The sequence below is a fragment of the Triticum aestivum genome, chromosome 3D (genome assembly GCF_018294505.1).
Source record: "Triticum aestivum cultivar Chinese Spring chromosome 3D, IWGSC CS RefSeq v2.1, whole genome shotgun sequence".
NCBI classification, from domain to species: Eukaryota; Viridiplantae; Streptophyta; class Magnoliopsida; order Poales; family Poaceae; genus Triticum; species Triticum aestivum.
Window position 1 is genome coordinate 248,071,187 of NC_057802.1, and position 23,785 is coordinate 248,094,971.

General features: G+C 49.5%; 1 protein-coding gene and 1 long non-coding RNA gene across 5 annotated transcripts in view; one reads left to right on the top strand and one right to left on the bottom strand.

Moving 5' to 3' along the window:
* The first annotated feature begins 4,418 nt into the window (after positions 1-4,418).
* Positions 4,419-6,379, top strand: LOC123078322 (uncharacterized). The gene is made up of 2 exons (XR_006437334.1): positions 4,419-5,467; positions 5,542-6,379. It is a non-coding gene; the product is annotated as an uncharacterized lncRNA (long non-coding RNA).
* A 12-nt stretch (positions 6,380-6,391) lies between these two features.
* The window catches only part of LOC123078321 (uncharacterized), a 31,382-nt gene continuing 13,988 nt past the window's right edge, over positions 6,392-23,785 (bottom strand). For 3 of the 4 annotated variants that reach the window (XM_044500787.1, XM_044500789.1, XM_044500786.1), the window contains 7 exons: positions 11,340-11,699; positions 9,786-10,208; positions 9,115-9,309; positions 8,729-9,037; positions 7,939-8,028; positions 7,734-7,778; positions 6,392-7,653 (listed from right to left, as the gene is read on the bottom strand). In XM_044500787.1, the coding sequence (XP_044356722.1) occupies positions 6,712-7,653; positions 7,734-7,778; positions 7,939-8,028; positions 8,729-9,037; positions 9,115-9,309; positions 9,786-10,208; positions 11,340-11,699 (2,364 nt within the window). In that variant the 3' untranslated portion in view covers positions 6,392-6,711. The remainder of the gene's footprint in view (positions 7,654-7,733; positions 7,779-7,938; positions 8,029-8,728; positions 9,038-9,114; positions 9,310-9,785; positions 10,209-11,339; positions 11,700-23,785) is intronic. The other variant, XM_044500788.1, reaches the window with a different exon arrangement.

The following is a 23,785-nucleotide window of genomic DNA, read 5'->3' on the forward strand; positions in this document are numbered from 1 at the left end:
TTTGCTTGTGGAAGAGGCTTAGTCAACGGGTCTATAACATTCAGATCCGTATGTATTTTGCAAATCTCTATGTCTCCCTCCTTGACTTGATCACGGATGGAGTTGAAGCGTCTCTTGATGTGTTTGGTTCTCTTGTGAAATCTGGATTCCTTCGCTAAGGCAATTGCTCCAGTATTGTCACAAAAGATTTTCATTGGACCTGATGCACTAGGTATTACACCTAGATCGGATATGAACTCCTTCATTTGCTGCTTCCGAAGCAGCTACGTACTCCGCTTCACACGTAGATCCCGCCATGACGCTCTGCTTCGAACTGCATCAACTGACAGCTCCACCATTCAATATAAATACGTATCTGGTTTGCGACTTTGAGTCATCCGGATCAGTGTAAAAGCTAGCATCGACGTAACCATTTACGGTAAGCTCTTTGTCACCTCCATAAATGAGAAACATATCCTTAGTTCTTTTCAGGTATTTCAGGATCTTCTTGACCGCTGTCCAGTGATCCACTCCTGGATTACTTTGGTACCTCCCTGCTAAACTTATAGCGAGGCACACATCAGGTCTGGTACACAGCATTGCATACATGATAGAACCTATGGCTGAGGCATAGGGAATGACTTTCATTTTCTCTCTATCTTCTGCAGTGGTCGGGCATTGAGTCTGACTAAACTTCACACATTGTTACACAGGCAAGAACCCTTTCTTTGACTGATCCATTTTGAACTTCTTCAAAACTTTATCAAGGTATGTGCTTTTTGAGAGTCCAATTAAGTGTCTTGATCTATCTCTATACATCTTGATGCCCAATATATAAGCAGCTTCACCGAGGTATTTCATTGAAAAATTCTTATTCAAGTATCCTTTTATGATATCCAGAAATTCTATATCATTTCCAATCAACAATATGTCATCCACATATAATATTAGAAATGCTACAGAGCTCCCACTCACTTTCTTGTAAATACAGGCTTCTCCAAAAGTCTGTATAAAACCATATGCTTTGATCACACTATCAAAGTGTATATTCCAACTCCGAGAGACTTGCACTAGTCCATAAATGGATCGCTGGAGCTTGCACACTTTGTTAGCACCTTTAGGATCGACAAAACCTTCTGGTTTCGTCATATACAACTCTTCTTTAAGAAATCCATTAAGGAATGCAGTTTTGACATCCATTTGCCAAATTTCATAATCATAAAATGTGGCAATTGCTAACATGATTCGGACAGACTTAAGCATCACTACGGGTGAGAAGGTCTCATCATAGTCAACTCCTTGAACTTGTCGAAAACCTTTTGCAACAAGTCGAGCTTTGTAGACAGTAACATTACCGTCAGCGTCAGTCTTCTTCTTGAATATCCATTTATTTTCTATGGCTTGCCGATCATCGGGCAAGTCAACCAAAGTTCATACTTTGTTCTCATACATGGATCCCATCTTAGATTTCATGGCCTCAAGCCATTTCACGGAATCTGGGCTCATCATCGCTTCATCATAGTTCGTAGGTTCGTCATGGTCTAGTAACATGACTTCTAGAACAGGATTCTCGTACCACTCTGGTGTAGAACGTACTCTGATTGACCTATGAGGTTCGGTGGTAACTTGATCTGAAGTTTCATGATCATCATCATTAACTTCCTTAATAATTGGTGTAGGCATCACTGGAACTGATTCCTGTGATGAACTTCTTTCCGATTCGAGAGAAGATACAACTACCTCATCAAGTTCTACTTTCCTCCCACTCACTTCTTTCGAGAGAAACTCCTTCTCTAAAAAGGATCCATTCTTAGCAACAAATATCTTGCCTTCGGATCTGTGATAGAAGGTGTACCCAACAGTTTCTTTTGGGTATCCTATGAAGACGCATTTCTTTGATTTGGGTTCGAGCTTATCAGGCTGAAGCTTTTTCACATAAGTATCGCAACCCCAAACTTTAAGAAACGACAGCATAGTTCATATGGTGTCGTCTCAACGGATTTAGATGGTGCCCTATTTAACGTGAATGCAGCTGTCTCTAATGCATAACCCCAAAACGATAGTGGTAAATCGGTAAGAGACATCATAGATCGACCATATCTAATAAAGTACGGTTACGACGTTCGGACACACCATTACGCTGTCGTGTTCTAGGCGGCGTGAGTTGCGAAACTATTCCACATTGTTTTAAATGAAGACCAAACTCGTCACTCAAATATTCGCCTCTGCGATGAGATCATAGAAACTTAATTTTCTTGTTACGATGATTTTCCACTTCACTCTGAAATTCTTTGAACTTTTCAAATGTTTCAGACTGTGTTTCATTAAGTAGATATACCCATATCTGCTCAAATCATCTGTGAAGGTCAGAAAATAACGATACCCGCCGCGAGCCTCAACACTCATCGAACCGCATACATCAGTATGTATTATTTCCAATAAGTCAGTGGCTCGTTCCATTGTTCCGGAGAACGGAGTCTTAGTCATCTTGCCCATGAGGCATGGTTCGCAAGCATCAAGTGATTCCAAAAGCCCATCCGCATGGAGTTTCTTCATGCGCTTTACACCAATATGACCTAAACGGCAGTGTCACAAATATGTTGCACTATCATTATTAACTTTGCATCTTTTGGCATTAATATTATGAATATGTATATCACCACGATCGAGATTCAACAAAAATAGACCACTCATCAAGGGTGCATGACCATAAAAGATATTACTCAAAAAAATAGAAAAACCATTATTCTCTTATTTAAATGAATAACCGTCTCGCATCAAACAAGATCCAGATATAATGTTCATGCTCAACGCTGGCACCAATAACAATTATTCAGGTCTAAAACTAATCCCAAAAGTAGATGTAGAGGTAGCATCGACCTTGGAACCATTTCCGACGCGCATCGTCACCTCGTCCTTAGCCAATCTTCGTTTAATCCGTAGCCCCTGTTTCGAGTTGCAAATATGAGCAACATAACCAGTATCAAATACCCAGGCTCTACTACGAGCCTCAGTAAGGTACACATTAATAACATGTATATCAAATATACCTTTCACTTTGCCATCCTTCTTATCCGCCAAATACTTGGGGCAGTTCCGCTTCCAGTGACCAGTCCCTTTGGAGTAGAAGCACTCAGTTTCAGGCTTAGATCCAGACTTGGGCTTCTTCCCGGGAGCAGCAACTTGCTTGCTATTCTTCTTGAAGTTCCCCTTCTTACCTTTGCCCTTTTTCTTGAAACTAGTGGTCTTGTTAACCATCAACACTTGATGCTCCTTCTTGATTTCTACCTCCGCAGCCTTAAGCATTGCGAAGAGCTCGGGAATTGTCTTTTCCATCCCTTGCATATTATAGTTCATCACGAAGCCTTTATACCTTGGTGGCAGTGATTGAAGAACTCTGTCAATGACACTATCATCCGGAAGATTAACTCCCAACTGAGTCAAGTGGTTATGGTACCCAGACATTCTGAGTATGTGTTCACTGACAGAACTGTTCTTCTCCATCTTGCAGCTATAGAACTTGTTGGAGACTTCATATCTCTCAACTTGGGCATTTGCTTGAAATATTAACTTCAACTCCTGGAACATCTCATATTCTCCATGACGTTCAAAACGTCTTTGAAGTCCCGATTCTAAGCCGTAAAGCATGGCACAGTGAACTATCGGGTAGTCATCAGATTTAGCTTGCCAGACGTTCATAACGTCCGGAGTTGCTCCTACAGCAGGCCTTGCACCTAGCGGTGCATCAAGGACATAATTTTTCTGTGCAGCAATGAGGATAATCCTCAAGTTACGGACCCAGTCCGTGTAGACTTCTATTAAAAATAAGGAAATTTTCATGTTTTCCAGAAAAGCCAAAAAATGATTGACAAACTATTCCATGTAAAACTGCTCTTCCATCTGATGAAGACTTGATTCTACAAAAAGTAATAATCAGTTTTACCTTATTATTATCGATGTTTAATAAAATTGGATATATAAAATGGTGCACAATGGAATATGAAGCTGGTTGTTCCTTTTCTTTGCCCGGTGCAACGCACGGGCATTTGTACTAGTGATGATAATGCTGCCATCAGAGGAAAAGACCAAGATCACTCGGCCATTGGAGTCATCTTCAGAGAGATTAAAAAATTTGCTCGTTTAAATTTTTCTCCGTTTGATATTGCTTTTTGCCCAAGAGGCTGTAATAAGGTAGCTGACTCTCTAGCTGCTCACGAAGCGAGTATGGGCCATGCATCCTCAGCCTTTTTGGCCGGATGGGGCGCCGGATTTTGTACACGCTTTGATTACAAGCGACATGGCTGGTCGTTCTGGTTAATGGAATGAAGGGCATTCCGACTCAAAAAGAAAAAAGAAAAAAAAGGTGGATTGGGCCTTCCTGATGGAAGTCCTCCAAAAGCTAGGATTTGGGCTCAAGTAGATTGCGTGGGTGGCTGGATTGCTTGCATGCATCTTTCATCCACGAGGGTTCTTGTTAGGGAAACGTTTGTGGCCAGCGGTCTGGCTGAAACTTCGGCCGGTCGTGCGCGGCGCGTACGATACAAGCAATCGTATGTTCCATATTCTTCTTCACGCCAACACACTAGCGCGTGGGCCTCGTGCGGCTGCTGGCCCATCTGCTCACCCAACCTTATCTCTTCCTCACGCTCACCCAGCCTTATCTCTTCCTCACGAGACTCCTCAACCATTCGTTCTCCACCGCCGCTCTATCTCTATGTCTCTCTCAATCCAATTCAAGCATGGCGACTGCAAGCAAGGTCAGTTTTGCGAGTTCTTGGCCGCATCGCTGGGTTGTGTGGGGTGGCGATGCTGCAACACCAGGTGGGCGCCGACGGGCCTGATGGTGGTGCGGGGGGACGCACCCATGGATGCTGGCGAGAGTTACAACCATGGCGGCTAGATGCTGGAACCCATACAAATTTTTGCTTCTATTGGCGTTTTGTTTTTTGCTGAAACTAGCGCCGTTTTTTAATGTTTTGCTACCACCGTTTTGTTTTTTTCTGGAACCAGCATCATTTTTCGCTACCACCAGATTTTTGATTTGCTGGAACCAGCCCCTCGACTATGCATCTTTGCTACCACCACGGCGGCCAGATGCTGGAATCAGCACAATTTTTTTCTTCCATCGAAGTTTTGGTTTTGCTGAAACTAATGTCATTTTTTGTATTTTTTGCTACCACTGTTTTGTATTTTGCTGGAACCAGCGTCAATTTTTGCTACCACCGGATTTTTGAAATGCTGGAACCAGCCCTCAACTTTGCATCTTTGCTACCACCGGCGTTTTGGAATGCTAGAATAAGCTTCAATTTTTGCTACCACCAGATTTTGGTTTGTTGGAATGGCGTCTGATTCCGTTTTTTTGCTACCACCATTATTTGATTTGCTGGAACCATGGCCAATATTTGCTACCACTGCCGTTTGCTGCGAGACCATGGAGTCGTCGCCATTGTTTCTGCAGGAGGGCGAGGGAGGGGGATGGGCCGCGCCGGTGAGGTGAAGTGATTTTTGCTGGAACCGACATGTTATTTTGCCACGACCCGTGATTTTTGTTGTTGTGACCAGCAAATTGAGTGCGAGGTACGGCGCGAGCTCGACGACGGGGTGATGTGGCCATCTCCACAGGGGTTGCCATGGCCGATATGCGCGCGCGGCCAAGGATGCGGCGGCCCGTGGGTTGCCGGCGAGCACGAGCCCGAGGACGAACGTGGGGCGGCCAAGGATGCGGCGGCGAGCGCGGATTGCCTGCGAGCCCGAGTCCGAGGATGAGCGCTGGCGGCGCAAGTAGAAGACAAGCGCGGCGCCGAAGTAAAGCTGCGCGAGACGGCGAGATGCGGAGAGCTGCACGAGCGCGAGGAGGAAGATGTCTAGGGCGAACCCTTTTTTTTTGCTATATCCAACGGTCAGGGCTAGTGGCATCCGGTGGCTAGGGCGCGACCGGCCCAAATTTGGGCCGGCGTGCCAGCGCCTAGCGTTGCTCTTCTTGTTAACGGAGTTTCGGCAGAGCTTATCTACAACAAGAGTGGGTCCCTTTCCCCGCTCCGGCAGCAGCATTGGGGAAGACCCCACTGGCTACCCAACCATGACTCCGAGCTTGTCAAGTGGTAGGCCGAGAATTTTGAGACACTTTGGACAGGTGTGACACCGGTGGCTTGGAAACTTTGGAAACATCGGAACAGGGTGGTGTTCAACGATGCTTCACCTTCGGCTAGTGTTGTGTGCTCAGCAGGTACAACTAGAGGGACAAAACTGGAGGGCAGCGTGTTGCATTCTAGGGTACAAGGGTTGTCTGACAGCGAGTTGTCAGCGTGTGAAGACGTGGGCTCTAGGAGCCGTGGGTGTAATGTAAAACCTTTCTGGAGCCATCTAGGCGTTGCTTATCTATGATCTTCTTCTCTTTTTTGCGAGGGATTGCTTATCTATGATCATCCTTGAAAAAACTCCATTCAACAACACTAACATTGTACAGGAATACCCAAGTTCTCTTCAAGTTTTGTTGCTGAGAAAGTAGTGTAGCTCAAAATAAGTCATGAACCCAACTAACCAACTTCCTACAGGATGCATGTCCTCTGCTGGTCAAGCATCACATGCCATTCTGGTTCTAAGCAACTTGATCCAAAACCGATGATGGGGATTCTGACGACAAGAAAACACCAAGACTTTCGGGTGTGTCCAGTTACACAACTGAAAGAAGAACGAGGCCACACCATGATATACTACTAGCATCTACCTTCTCTAGTAATCTGCACAAGCCACCACTTGCTCATCCTCCCTCAGCTTCTCTGCAGCAGAAAGCAATAAATCCACCGCTGCAAAATTCCTACTTTCCAGCCTCGCATCATCATCCTTGCGATGCTGCTTCAGCATCTTCTTCTCATACCGTCTCATCCCCGCCTTTGCCCTCTCCACGCTACAACGCGAGCAATACCACTTCCCCTTGGGTATCCAAGTACGCCGAGGTGTTATGCAGTACAGATGATAAGCCTCGTCGCAGCCGTCGCACAGAATGGTCAGGTCGTCATCTCTGTCAGATAGACAAACCCGACAAAGGCATGATGGACAGTACCAGCACGGTTTGTCCCGCTGCATATCGCTAGCAATCTGTTTAGACTTCAGACAGCAAATGTGGTAGTACTTGTATGGACAGTGGCTGTGACCACATATGAGGAATCTCTTGGCATCCTCTTCAGGAGTTCCACATATCTTGCATGAACCACCGGGGTCAATGTTCGACAGTTCCCGACCCTCAGTACTGGAAAGCACAGTTGCTCTTGACTTACCAACAGGTGTCTGTTCTTTGCATTCTGGGTGGCTGCACACCTCAAGTCTTTTGCATAGGACACAATTTCCATGCACGCAATTCGGTTCATAACCTCCTTGAGCTGATTCGTTGCAGGTGGTACTGCGGCAGCCTTTGCAATACCAGCTTCCCGTCGACGTGGATCGTATCGGAGGATCAATGCATGACATGTGACACACTAACTTGCAGACATTACATATGACGGTGCTGACACCTCTTGTCTCCTTGCCACATTGGTCACAGGCACTGCCCTTTTGAACATCAGAAACATTTGTTCGGTCTGGATAGTCCAATGGTTGGCATCCCTGTGAGGTGGAGGGTACTGATGTAGCTGATTCGACCAATTTCTTGGGTTCAGAGCTGCCCAACACAGCTCCCTGTAATAGTGGTAGCATACTGTTGAGCAAAGCGAATAAATCCATCATGGAAACATCAAAGCTAGCAACAGAATAGTCACCTTGAGTTCCTCCTCACAATCACGTGATCCTCTTTGTCTTCCAACCTAAAGAATGCAATACCAAATTCCAATGCAAAGGTGCTTATCAGTATCAAGTAAATGTATGAAAAGATATTCCTTTCTAACTGAAACATAGAGAAGTATAAAGCATTCAAAATATTAAAACTAAGAGAATATAATTAAAACCCAGCGACCAAAAACTTGCCTGATTTGTGTAGGAGGCTTCTGTGAGGCTTGAAAGATTATTTGCTAGGTCAATGATATCTTGGCCAGCCATTTTAAGATTTTCCCATAACTACACAAATATTTCAACTGTTAATTACCATTCACCACCCCAATTTTTATTTTAAATACATGCCATACAAAATAAATTTATAGTCAGTTTAGAAAGCAGTGAGTAGCAGATAGAGCTTAGGGAGACCGAAAGGAACTAACGGCATAGCCTGAAGAGCTTGGATTTAGAGAAAGAACTGGGTATCGAACTCGTAAGAACCCAAAAATGGCAGGTAGTATGGTAGCTGGTCTAGTGTTCAAGTCAGTGCGAACACCGAACTGGATAGAGCGCCGGTGGCACAGCCATTACGTTATTTCCTTTGAGGGATATACAACTTATGATTTGCAAATTTGCATTACTCTCATGATCATCTAATTGTTATAATTTTGAGTGATGACCATGGAAAACAAACATTATACATTTTGTTATTCCATGGTGGTGCACACAGAGAATACAGTGAACAATGGTAGACATGTACTCCCTCCATATATGGAGTATATATTAGATCTATAACTATTCCATTGTATATAGTTTTCCTGCATATATACCATAATGCATACAAGTGCTATTCATAACAGGGGATCAGAACAAACTAGAATATCTCTCTAGAACCTCATAATATATGCTAACGGGATTTTACATATTTGCACATTGTCAAAGTTAGCTGTGAAACACAATACTAAAAGAAATATTGAAAGCTGAAAAGTTGCAAGTTTATTACCAGTTTTAAATCATCTTTGAATATTTCAGGTGCACACCCATACTCTCCATTTTTCATTCTAGAGTCAATCACACCAAAATCGAAATACTTAGTCCTTTCCTCATCTTGATGCACAGTTTTGCGAAGAACATTGCATAACAAGGCAAAATCCTCTGATCTCAAAATGTCCACAAGAACGTTCTTGCACTCAGCAATACCCGTATTCGTTGACACTGTTCTGTCAGAATCCATTTCCACTTTGTCCCTGAGCTGATATAGTAGAGAAAAATATTGTCGGCATTTGATAAGACAATGCAATACAACTGGTCCCTAAATAAAAGTGTAATAAGTGTATAACAACAAAATACAACTGCAATTTTCTAGTAATAATTAGTCTTATCACTTACAGATTCAAATTCAGAGCAACTGTGGAGGACATCACGGATGCAACTCTGGATGCCAGCACCCTCCTGTACACCATGCAAATGCATCAGTCCATTCAAAACATATCTCCAGTGACTCCAACAGTCACTTCTTCTAGATAGCATCTCAGATTTGTTTTTGTTACTATATAATATTCCGTGAGGCCCCTCCATGAGTGGCTGCATGATAAACCGTTCAAATTAGTACTTAAGAGATTAAGCCAGAGAAAATAATGATACAAGAGATAACTGTAATGTTACTCCTACAATGGAAATAAGCCTGTCAATTAAAAGATAATGACAAGTCTGTCAGTAATAAATCACTAGGTTAAGCAATCTTGACTATTGACTCTCCATTAGTATCCAAATTTCTACCCTAATGCTCTATAAGAAAATGGCCCAGCTAAAATTGATAATAAGTTCCAGGACAGTGAGTCCCTGCTACACCCATGAAGCTGCTACAATTTGTTACTTGTGAAGAGATTGTACATTTATTCTAGCCCTAGACTTCTTGTAGAGGGGTCAAAATGCATTGCCTCCACCCAAAGACATACATGTCATTAAAACACTGAATGTAGTCTACTAATCGATTCTCATAATTGATATCCCGATTCCAACACAGTGCAGGAAAAGAATAGAAGCAAACAAGGACTCACCTGAGAACCGGATATAGTATTTGATAACGTGTTGCATGTATTTGATGTTCTGTTAGCTTCATCAAAAGCTTGGGAAGAACTACTATTCAGCACAGCTATAGTGAAATGATCTTCATCAAATTGTGAACTCATAGAAGAGCAAAGAATGTCACCACTGTCAATACCGGCATGTGGACCTGATCTTCTCACTTTCTTCTTTTCCCTTGATATCATTTGGTCTCTAACCCTCTTAGCGGCATCTTCCGGAATTTTACAGCATCGAGGATGATTTTGCCAGCCAACAAGATGCCACTTTAATCTAGTTACACCATGATAACCCTCTAAGCTGCACCACTTGCACTTCCAGTGTCCTTTTTCTCTGTCAAAAACCAGTGAATGTTCCCATGCATTGTCCCTTAACCTTGTCGGGTAACTGGAATGCACCTACAAATTCACACGGGGCATCTCGTAAATACAAAATAAATCATGACATGCATGTGCATAGTGAAATCATGCCTTGCCTAACAACATATGATATGAGAACTGCAAACAGAACACACCACTCATATAGTGCTATGATGAATGAGCTGTGCAAAAACTGACAATTCAACAGTACAACAAGATAGCACATCAACAAAGAATATAAATGAAACTGAGGAAGTTGGACACGGAACACTTAAAATAAACTAGGTTTGACTTTGGAGTGGTTCTTAACAAAGTTAAATTTGCAAGGAATCAAGGAACAAGGACGCTTCTTTGTGGAACAGGGGTATATGTTAAAATGGATGAGCAATTGAGCATACTGCCCTAAAGGAAAAAGGATCAGAGTTAAACTGCAACTGATTACTTCAAACTTATATTTTCCAGCTCTGCGAGATACAGCAATAGAATATATTCATTCAATCCAAAAGAGGATGTGCAAGCACCAAAAGCAAATATAAAGTTTCCAACAGTATGCTCACTGAGACAGAAAGGTGTGTCCCAATTTGAGTTGTGATATAAATACATGACAATAGCAATTAGCATCTTGGGTCTTAATTGATATTGAAGTTTACACTTTTCCCTAATGTCATGATAGATGTTTAGCAAATGGCAGGGTTGGTGAAGTCTGTTCAGTAGAACTGTGTCCATTCTGGAGAGAAGACCAGCAACCTGAGGGAGCGTCATTAACTGTTAAAGTATCAGATGTTCAACATCAACACTGCATGCCATTTCTTAACAAAATACCAGAGCAAGATCTTTTCAGTTTTGAGGTTGTACAAAAAAAGTGTGGCATAAAGAGAGATTAAGATTACATGGTTCCTGCTAAGAGAAGCCAATAAATATGCATTTTCCAAAAATCTCGCATGTCATACTTTGATTGTCCCATGTAATGAGTCATGATTGTATTATTAGTAATTACCAATATACTTAATGGATTATATAAATAACCACAACTGGCACAAAACTGACAGAGCTAGCAGAAACTATAAATCATAACCAAACTGACATATAAAATAGCATGTCTTAAATTAATGGACCGATTAATATAGCCACAGGGAATAATATAAATGAGAATACAGTTATAAAGTTCACCTCGCTCGACAAATCATTTATTGGCAATTGTGGAAGATTGCTAAATGCTGGATCATTGTTCTCCAGTATTACACTGGATTGCGCAAGAATTTGTGGCTCTGGAGGAGCTTGCTGCCCAGTCTTTTTCATCCCGGGCCTTCTCTTTATTAGAATATGGTGTTTTGCCTTTGCAAAAACTTCTTTAGGGACACTTGTGCACTTAGGATGACGAAAGACGCCAGCAAGATGATAATGGAGCCTAGATGTTTTGCCATGTCCATCCATACCACAGTACCTACACCTCCAATGCCTTGCAATTTCATCAATGATAACAATATGTTTCCGTAAGTTAAACCTGGTCTTCCGAGGATGTTTCAATATCTACAAATAAGTGTAGAATCAGAGAAGAAAACATTAAAAAAAATAGCAACATAGAAACATATATTAAATACCGATTTTATTTAGTAGAAATTTGAAAAATAAGTAAGTGTCGAAATACAGTAGGAAAACAAAAGTAGAATAGCCCTTATTTTTCCTGTTAGTTTTGTTTATCATTCGCCTACCTTTTTTGGATTTTAATTTCTGGATAACTCTTACAAAACAAAGCATATGATTACACCATTGTTGCGTCTGAGAAGAGTAGGGAAGGACCCCATATCAAAGTTTAGTAAATTAATCATAGATACAGAGGTCTAAGTAGAAGACGCCAAAGGCCACAAGTATCCTATTACACTCAACGCCTATCAGAAGAATAGAAAAAGCAAAACAAATATGGGAGTGACTATTTGTAAGAGCATCTCTAGCAGAACCCTTAAAAGCTCGTCACCCCATTAAATTCTGGCCGATATACAGGATGCGGAAAAAAACAGCCCGATCAGATACTGTAAAAACGGCCCGGCCCATAAAAAAATTACGAGTAGCCTATAAAACTCTGCCGAATCCGCTGTATGTACCAGAAACCAGCCGGTTTAGGGTTTGCATCCGGCAAATCCCTTTTCCCCTCCGCCGTAATCTAGCACCCTCTGGCGACAAATCAAGATCCCTCCGGCCGTTGTTTGCCGCGCGCACAGCCTCAAAAAACCGGCACCAATGTCTAGCGGAGGACGCGGGCGTGGTGGTCTAGGGGGCCGAGGCGGCTCGCCGCTGCAGAAGCGGGGCCGTCATGACGACGAGGCCGGGAGCTCCGCCATCCGGCCGCCGGTGCAGGAATTGAGCCGCATGAGGGCGCAGGAGCGTGACGCCCTCTCCCGCAGCGGCGGGAACGGACGTGAAGGAACTTCAACCGCCTGCACGAGCTCCTTTGGCCGACGACAAGCGCCTCCGAGCGGTGGAGCACAAGTTCTTCGAGGCGAAGGAGGCAGACGCCACCGGAGAAGAAGGGGCCGCCATGCAGCTCGAGGTGGTCAGGGAAGAGTACGTCTCCGCGCAAGCCCTCTCCAGCTCCGCCATGGAGTATCATCTCCATGTCAAGAAGGATGATGATGAGTAGATTAGGTTTTTAATCTAGTATGTTTTCATGTTTGTCGTATGAACTATGTTTAAATCTAGGGAAGTATGTGGCGGGAACTAGCATGTTTAAATTATGCGGTATGTGTTGAAGGATCTGATCTTTCGTGCCGTCTGTTGTACCACAAATTCGGTTTACAGTATCCCATAAATGAAATTTGCGGTACCGCAGTTTACAGGATCTGCTAAAGATGCTCTAAGTCACCTGAAAACTAAATTTGAGTAAGTCAATTTTTTGGGCCATCGGACCGAAATCGGACGTCCAGCCTTCTTTCTTCAACCTCCCGTCTGCTCCTTCCTCTGGCCACCCGATCTAGCGCTAGCCGGGCGGCCTGCCACCGCCACCCGTGGCGCTCCCATGCACGCCTCGCACTCCCCTGCCCCCCCCCCTCCCTTCCCACCGTCGTGTTACCGCTGCCCCAGGCCATCCCTCTTGTTCAATGCAACTCTCGATGTATTGATCGGGTGCACGGTGCACGTATATAAGTACAAGGGCAGCCCTCAGCCTCATCTATACAAGGAAACTAGAGGCGGGCCGGTAGGAGATTATACTAACAGATACATGCACATAATATGTTCAACACCCCCCCCCCCCTCGCAATCAATACGTCACCAGTGACGCATAGACTGGACCGGAACTCCTCAAATGTAGGCGTCGGTAACCCCTTGGTCATAACATCGGCAAACTGCTGAGCGGTGGGAACATGAAGGACACGGATGCGCCCAAGAGCCACCTGCTCTCGCACGAAGTGAATGTCGAGCTCAATATGCTTCGTGCGACGATGATGAACGGGGTTGGCGGAGAGGTATACTGCAGAGACATTGTCACAGTAGACAATGGTGGCCTTCGGAACATCAAGAAGCAACTCCTGGAGAAGCTGCCGGAGCCACGAGCACTCGGCGACGGCATTGGCCACAGCACGATACTCAGCCTCAGCACTGGAGCGGGATACCGTGGGTTGTCGTTTAGACGACCACGATATGAGCGAGGGCCCCAGGTAGACGCAGTAGCCGGAAGTAGAGCGACGGGTGTCCGGACAGCCAGCCCAATCGGCGTCACTGTAGGCAACAAGGTCGGTCGAGGGCGAGGCCGTCAACGTAAGACCCAGAGCCGTGGTGCCGCAGATGTACCGAAGAATCCGCTTCACCAGGTTCCAGTGAGTGTCGCGAGGGGCGTGCATGTGGAGACACACCTGCTGGACGGCGTACTGCAGGTCCGGCCGAGTGAGTGTCAAGTACTGAAGGGCGCCGACGATGGAGCGGTAGAACGCCGCATCCGGCGCGGGTGAGCCGTCGAGCGCAGAAACCTTGGCCTTCGTGTCGATAGGCGTGGGGACGGGCTTGCAGTTAAGCATGCCGGCCCGCTCAAGAAGATCCTGCGCATACTGCTGCTGGTGGAGAAAGAACCCGTCGGCGCGGCGTACCACCTCAATACCAAGGAAGTAGTGCAACGGGCCGAGGTCCTTAATGGCGAACTCGGGGCTGAGGCGAGCAGTATGCTGGCGAAGGAGCTCTAGCAAGGAGGCCGTCAGGATGATGTCGTCGACGTAGAGGAGCAGGTAAGCAGTCGCCGGAGCCTGGTGGTAGACAAACAGCGAGGCGTCGGAGCGAGTAGCTCAGAACCCAAGCTGCTGCAGGAAGCCAGTGATCCGCTGGTACCAGGCTCGAGGGGCCTGCTTCAACCCGTATAACGAGCGGGAGAGCAAGCACACGTGGTCAGGACGAGCCGCGTTGACGAAGCCAGTAGGCTGCTGACAGAAGACCTGCTCCGAGAGATGGCCATGCAAGAACACGTTCGACACATCCATCTGATGCACCGGCCAGGCGCGAGAGACCGCGAGCTGAAGGACCGCGCGAATCGTGCCCGGTTTTACAACCGGGGCGAAGGTGTCGGTGAAGTCGACTCCAGCACATTGCCGGAACCCGCGTACCACCCACCGAGCCTTATAGCGCTCGAGAGACCCGTCAGGGCGATTCTTATGCCGGAAGACCCACTTGCCAGTGATGACGTTGGCATGGGCGGGCCGCGGGACAAGCTGCCAGGTGCGGTTGCGCACCAGCGCGTCGAACTCCTCTTACATCGCAGCAACCCAATGCGGATCACGAAGCGCGGCTCGAGCTGATGACGGGAGAGGTGACGGTGCAGACGTCGAGGCAGCGAGGAGGTACTCATCCGCGGAATAGCGCGTGCTGGGTCGGTGAATACCGGCGCGAGCACGGGTGACCATGCGGGTGTCTGGGGCGGCCGGCGGGACCGGCGGAGGGGCCGGTGGAGAAGCCGGCGGGGCTGACGGGGTCGGCGGGGCCGGCGGCGCAGCTGACGAGGCCGGCGATGAGGCCGGCGAGGCCGGCGACGGGGGATCGACCGAGGGCAGAGTCGACGAAGAGCCCATTGGGATCACCGGGGAAGCCGTCGAGGAGCCAGGGTCAGGCGCATGAGATGCGCTCGCTGACCGGGCTAAGGACTCAACGGGAGTCGGGGGCGCCATGGCCGCCGGCGAGGAAGCAGCCGGGCCGGCGGGAGAGCCTGGGGCGGCGGGTGATGGGGCCGGGTCCGATGCCACGGACCCAGACCGGTGCCCAGGCGCGGCGGGAGCGCCGAAGCCAGGGGAGGCCCACGCGCTGCAGGGGGGCCGAGCGCAAGTGAGCGGCCGCCTCGAGGGCGCCAGGAGGCGCGGGTGACGATGGCGAGTCGACCGGCGGTGGTACCTGGTGAAAGGGAAAAAACCTCTCGTCAAAGTAAACGTGCCGTGAAGTGAAAACTCGGTGGGAAACCGGATCATAGCAACGATAACCTTTGGTGTTTGGTGGGTATCCGAGAAAGATGCATGCCACGGAGCGAGGTGCGAGTTTATGAGGAGTAGCGGAGACGATGCTAGGATAACAGAGACACCCAAAAACACGAAGGTCGTCGTAGGAGGGAGGGCTACCGAAGAGGAGATGATGTGGTGCAAAGTTCCCATGAGCACGACTCGGACGAATGTTGATGAGGAGAGAGGCGGTGGAGAGGGCGTCCGGCCAAAACTGGGGCGGGACATTAGCGTGGAAGAGAAGAGTGCGCACATAATCATTGAGAGTGCGAAGGATCCGTTCGGCGCGACCATTTTGTTGCGAGGTATACGGGCAAGTGAGACGAAGAATCGTGCCATGTGTGGCAAGGAGGGTACGAACCCCGACGTTGCCGAACTCCTTCCCGTTGTCAGTCTGCAAGGCATGAATGGGACGCCCAAACTGCGTAGCGACATAGGAGTAAAAGGTAGTGAGAACGGAGAGTGCATCGGATTTTCTCCGCAACGGGATGGTCCACACATAATGCGAAAAATCATCAAGTATGACAAGATAGTATAAAAAACCCGTATTACTGGCAACAGGAGATGTCCATAAATCACTATGAATCAACTCAAATGGATACGACGCCACCGATGAGGACGCACTAAACGGAAGACGGACGTGCTTGCCGAGACGACAAGAATGACAAGTATGATCATCAGTTTTATTACACGTGAATGAAGAAGTCCTAAGAATATGACGAAGGGTGGCCGGGTTCGGATGTCCCAGCCGAGCATGCCAAAGGTCCACCATGGCGGAGAGAGCGACCGGAGCGGATGTGGAGGTGTTGGTGGAGTTCACCGGGTAGAGGCCGTCCGGGCTATCACATCGGTGGAGTACCATCCGGGTACGGGCGTCCTTGACAGAAAAACCCACTTCGTCAAATTCAACAGTTATAGGATTTTCACGTGTAAGAGAACGAACTGAAACAAGATTGGTGACTAACTCAAGTGAAACTAAGACATTAGACATATGTATAGGCATGGAGTTAGACGGAAAAGAACCATGACCGACATGAGTAATGGGAAGGGATGAATCGTCCCCAACAGTGATACGACACATGCGGTAAAAACTGGATATGCGGAGTTGAGGTTACCAGGGTTGGAAGTCATGTGGGCGGTAGCCCCGGTGTCCATATACCAGTCGCCGCCTCCGGTGTATGTGTTGGGTGTAGGAGCGGAGTGAAGCGCCGAGGAAAGGTCGGGTCCGGAAGGAACGTGAGGTTGGAGGCCGCGTTGCTGAACTCCTCGTTCAGTCCGGCGGTGAGCGTGCTGAGGAGAAGGTCGTCGGAGACCCGCTCCCCGAGGTCGCGAAGTTCGTCGGCAAGTTTCTTAAGGCGCATGCAATAATCGTCGATCGACGAGTCAAGCTGGTGGCAGCCAAAAAATTCTTGCTGAAGAAACACGCGGCGCTAGAGGGCGTTGTCGAGGAAGAGCCCGTTCAGCTTCGCCCACACCGTCTGTGCGTCATCGGTGTCGCAAACGATGGTGTGGAAGATGTCCTTGAAGATGGTTTGGTACAGCCAGCGGGTGATGGTGGCGTCGATGGTCAGCCAGTCGTCATCCGCGAACATGAGGTCGGAGTCGACGAAGCCATCAACGTGATCGATGAGGTGGTACTCGCGGAAGACGAGGGAGAAATAAATCTTCCAAGCATAGTAGGTGGAGTTGGCGTAGTCGAGGATGACGGGCACGCGGGCGAAGATGTCGAGATCGCGAACGACCTCCACCGGGGGAGGGGCCGGACCTTCGAAGGGGTTGGAGGGAAGGGAGGCAGCGGCGTGGGAAGAGGCCATTGGTGCGGCGCGGCGACCGAGGTGGTGGCGGCGCGGTGGTGGCGATCGGGTGTGGAGGGAGATCGGGTGGGGAGGCGGCTCAGGAGAGGGAGACGGCTCGGGAGAGGGGGCGGCTCGGGAAGGAAAGGGAGATCGGGGTGGGGAGGCGCACGCGGCGGCGGGGTTCAGGTGCGGCGGCGGCGCGGGTGGATGGCGGCGGCGGCGGCAGCGTGGTGCTGCGGCGGCGGCGGCTAGGGAGGAGCGGAAGCTAGGGTTGGATCGGGAAGAAAACTGATACCATGTTGAAGGCAATGCAACTCTCGATGTATTGATCGGGTGCACGGTGCACGTATATAAGTACAAGGGCAGCCATCAGCCTCATCTATAGAAGGAAACTAGAGGCGGGGCCGGTAGGAGATTATCCTAACAGATACATGCACATAATATGTTCAACACCTCTAAACCTCCCGGCGTCAGATTTCTCCGGTGAGCCCGCACCTCCCCACCCAAACCAGTCAATCCTCGGACTCATCGCGGCGCCGTACTCAGCCTCAGGGCTGTGCATGTCTTCTCTCCAGAATCGACTTACGCGAATTCAAAATTCAGGTGACTTGCAAATAGGTTGTGCGAACAAATATATGGGCAGATATCTTAGTAGCTAACAAAAGATATGAAAACAATTGTCGAAACAGATGACAAGCCAACCACTTGAAACTGCCACGTTGAGGGAAGCGCCCTTTAATCTAAAAGTTACAATCTAAAACAGTAGTCCTCGATCTAAATTTATTAGGAGGGACTACCTAAGTTTGAAGTCAAATATGACAAATCCAGAAGTGACCGATTCTTCCATGGATGGTGTTTCATAGCTCCATGGAGCTACGGCAGGAATGTTACATCATAATTAGTTTGCATGTAGATATGAGCATAGTTTACAATAAATTAAAGTATTGACAGGCGTATGAACAGTTATCCTGGCTACACGTGAACCAAGGGTGCACAACATACTGCTGCGTTGTAAATGGCCAAAAACCCAATTACATTTTATTTGAAAATAAATGAACTTCATGCTGGACATACAACCATTTTTTAATGGGTTGTGCAACAAGATTACTAGACTCAGGAAAAAAATTAAACAGAGATACCAAACACCACTGGATTAGTGTACTCCCTCCTTCCCAAAATGTAAGGCGCGCTTGACTTTGCATAGCCTTTGATGCACCACTTGGACCATTGTTATGAGCGGCATATATTACAGCCCAGGCATCTAGGGGCCTGGCCCAGTTATCTTATCGTGTTAGGGGCTTAGCCCAATTATATCATTAGGAGGATTATATAAGCTCATGTAAGGACCCGTTTTGAGATTAAGCAAGAAGCAATCATATTTGCTCGGCTTCCTTAGGGAGCCGGGAGACCTAACCCTAACCGCCTCCTACCCTCGCGCCAACCTGCTCCCTAGTGCACGACGGCGCCCAGCCGCCGGCGTCCGCGGGTTCGTCCACGTCCAACACCCTCCTTCCCCTACAACCTCCGGCCTAGACCCGGTAGAACCCTAGTTTCTACCAGTTTGGTATCAGGTAGCTCTGTTCCGATCATGTCTTCGCCGCCGCCCATCCCGTCGCTTCCGCTGCCGACCGTCACCACCGCGCCGCTGGCATTGTCCACCGCGCCACTGCCCTCCCCGTCCGCGCTGCTGGTCGCGTCCTCCGGTGCCGCCGCCACCCAGATGACGGCGCCCTCCACCGCACCACCGGCCGCCACCTACACCCCGAAGGAGATCACCGGGGTCCTCAACGATCTCGTCACAGCCGTCCAGGGGATCTGCCACTACTTGGCCGGGCCCTACGGGCTGCCGCCGGCCGCGTCACCAACCATCGCCACCGGGCCGATGCTGCCGCCGTGGCAGCCGCCGCACCCGGCGGCCTCCGCCGCCACCACCCTGGCAGCCTTGGCAGCCGTCGCACCCAGGGGCCACCGCGGCGCTGGTCGGGCCGCTGCAGCTGCAGCCAGCCCCCGCCACCGCCCCGCTCTGGCCACAATGGATGGCCACGGTCATCGCGGCGCCTGCCGCCTCCGCCGTTTCCATGCAGCAGGCCTCCGCCGGCCAGCACCAGGCTGACTACAACCGCGCCGGCGGGCGTGCCGATTCAGCAAGTGCGGTTCCCGCCCTCGCCATCACAGCTTCCGGTCTGGTTGGCCGGGACGTCACCGCCGTCAGTCTACACCATGGCCGCGGATCAGCCGGCGCCCTCCTTGCCGTACGGCGGGCCCTGCGGCTCCGCGGGTTTCCACGCTGGCTTCGACGGGCCACCGCTTCCCCGAGGACCACCTGTGCACACCGGACCGACGCCATCCTCTTCGCTGCTCCGTACCAAAGAGCCGTACGCTCACGGCGGTCATGCTCAGACACCGCCGCGCTTCGCCAAGCTCGACTTCGCCACCTATGATGGCGCCGAGGACCCCCTCAACTGGCTCAACCAGTGTGAGTAATTCTTCCGGGGGCAACGCACGCTCGCGTCGGAACGCACCTGGCTCGCCACATATCACCTTCGGGGCGCCGCACAGACATGGTACTATGCCCTCGATCAAGACGAGGGCGGCATGCCCCCATGGGAGCGCTTTCGCGAGCTATGCCTCCTTCGCTTCGGGCCGCCGATACGCGGGAGCCGGCTGGCGAAACTCGACCGTCTCCACTTCACCTCCACGGTGCAGGACTTCACCGACCGCTTTCAAGCCCTGGCGTGCCACGCGCCCGGCATAACGGCTCGCCAGCGGGCCGAGCTCTTCATCGGCGGTCTGCCGGATCATCTCCGCGTGGACGTGGAGCTGCGGGGACCCCAGGACCTCCAGACGGCCATGTACTACGCCCGCGCATTCGAGCGCCGCGCGATGGCCATCCAGCAGGCATCACCGTCCCGGGCCGCTGGGCCGCCACCCGGGCCGGACATTCCCGCGCAGGGTTGGCCTGCTCAGGTTTCCGCGGCACCCCTCGCCGCGACCGCGGCGCGCCCGTTCCCCCGGCTCACCTCGGCCGAGCAACTCCAGCGTCGCCGCCAAGGGTTGTGCTTCAACTGCGACGAGCCCTACGTGTCTGGCCACGTCTGCCCGCGACTCCTCTACCTAGAGGCTGCGGACTACATTGAGGCCGACGCCGCCGCTGCCGGCCTCGGCTACCTGCCCGCCTAAGCTGCCGCGGAGGTGTTTGGCGACGGTTGATCACCTCGAGGAGTTCCGCAAGCGCTTCCCCGCCTTCCAGCTCGAGGACGAGCTGTTTGTGCAGGAGGGGAGAAATGTTATGAGCGGCATATATTACAGCCCAGGCATCTAGGGGCCTGGCCCAGTTATCTTATCGTGTTAGGGGCTCAGCCCAATTATATCATTAGGAGGATTATATAAGCTCATGTAAGGACCCGTTTTGAGATTAAGCAAGAAGCAATCATATTTGCTCGGCTTCCTTAGGGAGCCGGGAGACCTAACCCTAGCCGCCTCCTGCCCTCGCGCCAGCCTCCTCCCTCACACACGACGGCGCCCAGCCGTCGACGTCCGCGGGTTCGTCCACGTCCAGCACCCTCCTTCCCCTACAACCTCCGGCCTAGTCCGCGGGTTCGTCCACGTCCCCCTACTAGTTAGTGTTAGAGTACGTAATGGGCCTAATGGCCTAGGCTGGCGGTATAGCCCGTTAGTCTTAGGGTTAATTAGATATAAGGGTCGCTTGCTTATGGGTCAAGTAAGCCTTGCTTGGGAGTCAAGTAAACCTCTCTATATAAAGAGAGGAGATGTATCAATCTAATCAAGCAAGAATTAAGAAGGAAATCCCTTCCCTCTTGCCCGGCTGGGGCCTTCTCGCACCCTCCTTCTAGCAGCGCCATAACAGTTTGGTATCAGCTAGCTTCAGTTCAATCATGTCTTCACCGCCGCCCAACCCGTCTCTTCTGCTGCCGGGATCCTCCGTCGCGCCCGCCCCCGCCGTCCCCGGAGGAGGTGTCCGGGGCGCTGCGGGACCTAACCCAGGCGGTCCAGGAGATCCGCCTGTTCTTGGCCGGGTCCTACAAGCCGCACCCGGCTGCGCCGCCCATCGCCGCCACCGCGCCGCCGTGGCAGCCGCTGCAGCAGCCATCCACCGCCCCGCCCTGGCTGCAGTGGCAGCCGCCACTCCTTGCGGCCTCCGCCGCGCCCGACGCTCCGCCGCAGCAGCCGTTGCCGCTGCCCCAGGGCGTCCCCGCCGAGCCGCTGCAGCTGCCATCCACCGCCACCACCGCCCCGCCCTGGCTACAGTGGCAGCCTCCGCCGCGCCCGGCGCTCCGCTGCAGCATCGACTGCACCGGCGGGAGTCACGATCCACCAGATCAAGTTCCCGCCGTCGCCATTACCGCTTCCCCAGGGCGTCCCCATCCAGCAGATCAAGTTCCCGCCGTCGCCGTCACCGCTTCCGGCTTGGATCACTACCCGCCACGTGTCGGCGGCGGTGAGGCTGCAGGCTGCTACGCGCGGCCTCATAGCGCGTCGGCGTGTGCGGGAGATGTGTGGTCTGCAGCTGCCGCTCCTCCCAGCTGCGCTTCGCTGCGCAAAGGACCTCGATTTCGTCCGCTGTGTCGGGGATCTTGGGCATGTTGTTTTCCCCGCGGGCAGCGACCTCAAAGTCTGCGACATCGGCGGTTGGGGGGGGCACCCCTCCCCGTCATTCTCCATGGCAAGCCCTCCACTCTTCTCTGTGCGATGCAGACCAATAGCCATCCGGCGCAGAGAAGGCAGGGTGTCACCAACAGGAGCGCACCGCGTAGCACCACTGCATTCCGCCGGCCGCCACGAGGGCGTCTTTGCTGGTCGCTCTTGCGACCACTTCCAGATGGCCATACACATGCACTCCTTTTGTCCAGATGGTGTCCATGGGATCCAGGTGGCTGTACACGTGCACGTCCGACGTGCGGATGGTGTCCACTTTTTGTTAAGGGGTCCAAAATAAATCGTCCCAGTCCATTTCAGGTTGAGAGTAATAAAACAAGCCAAGATGTAAAAGGCTTGTTTTTAGGTGTTAGGTTTGTGTTGCGTCGAGTCATGGTTATAAGTTGGTTAGGCTGCAGCTCGAGGACAAGCTGCATGTCCAGGTGGGGTGTAGTGTTAGAGTACGTAATGGGCCTAATGGCCTGGGCTGGCGGTATAGCCCGTTAGTCTTAGGGTTAATTAGAGATAAGGGTCGCTTGCTTAGGGGTCAAGTAAGCCTTGCTTGGGAGTCAAGTAAACCTCTCTATATAACGAGAGGAGATGTATCAATCTAATCAAGCAAGAATTAAGAAGGAAACCCCTTCCCTCTTGCCCGGCCGTGGGCAAATAGGCCCCCAGCCGGCCCTCTCGCGCCCTCCTTCTAGCAGCGCCATAACAACCATTAATATATACCAAAGTACATGGATTGGACATGTATAAATGGTGTTGTCGTATTTGTCTTGCAAAATAATTTTATTTCATGTCTTTATACTAATTTTCTAGATGTACAATAAGTGAAAATCATAGTCAAAATTGTGCGATGAAGACAAGAAAAAGTCAAGCGCGCCTTATATTTTGGGAAAGAGGGACTGCTACTACTTATTCTCAGTTTTTGTAACTGTTAGTTTTCGAATTGATCTTGAAACACATCAAATCTTCATGTAGCATATTGTTTCATCATGTGTACAAAATCATGTGCGCTCTTTCTTCAGAAAAGATGATGCATCTGTGTAAACTTCGTATGAACTTCATGTTAAGGTTTAAGAAACCCCCATGAAAAACAAGTATCATCTAACAAACAGTAGTTCTCGCTGTTTTGGCACTATTCTTTTTCTGACTGTCAATTTCACAACTTTCAGACTCAAAGTTCACACAGGTTAACGGGTCAACCCTCACTGACCCAAGATACTAGACTACTTGAGTAGACATGTGATAATCACTGATCTTGGACAGCATTTATTTACACAGCAATCATGCTACAAAATCTTACCACTTAATGTTATTTACTGAATAAATGGATTTCTCGGCCGTGTCATTTTTCCTTCTCTTTTTCTTTCGTGAAAAAATTAATGCAAAAAGTACAGATGACATGATAACTTAAATATGCATGTATTGTCTCCATCCTATATTACATCAAGGTAGCCTCCATTCTCCATTACAAAACTTCGTTCCCTAGTATTTTCTAATCATATTTTTACAAAATTATAAAGATGTATTATGGAAATAATTTTGATAACAAATCTAATGATGTCATTTCCAAGTGGGGCATCATGAAGTTTGAAAAACAATAAGTGCAGGCATTCAAGATGATATTTGAAAACGAGGGAGTAAGGAGTAACGAGAAATAAATGGATCAGCGAGAATTAAGCTATTATGTTTG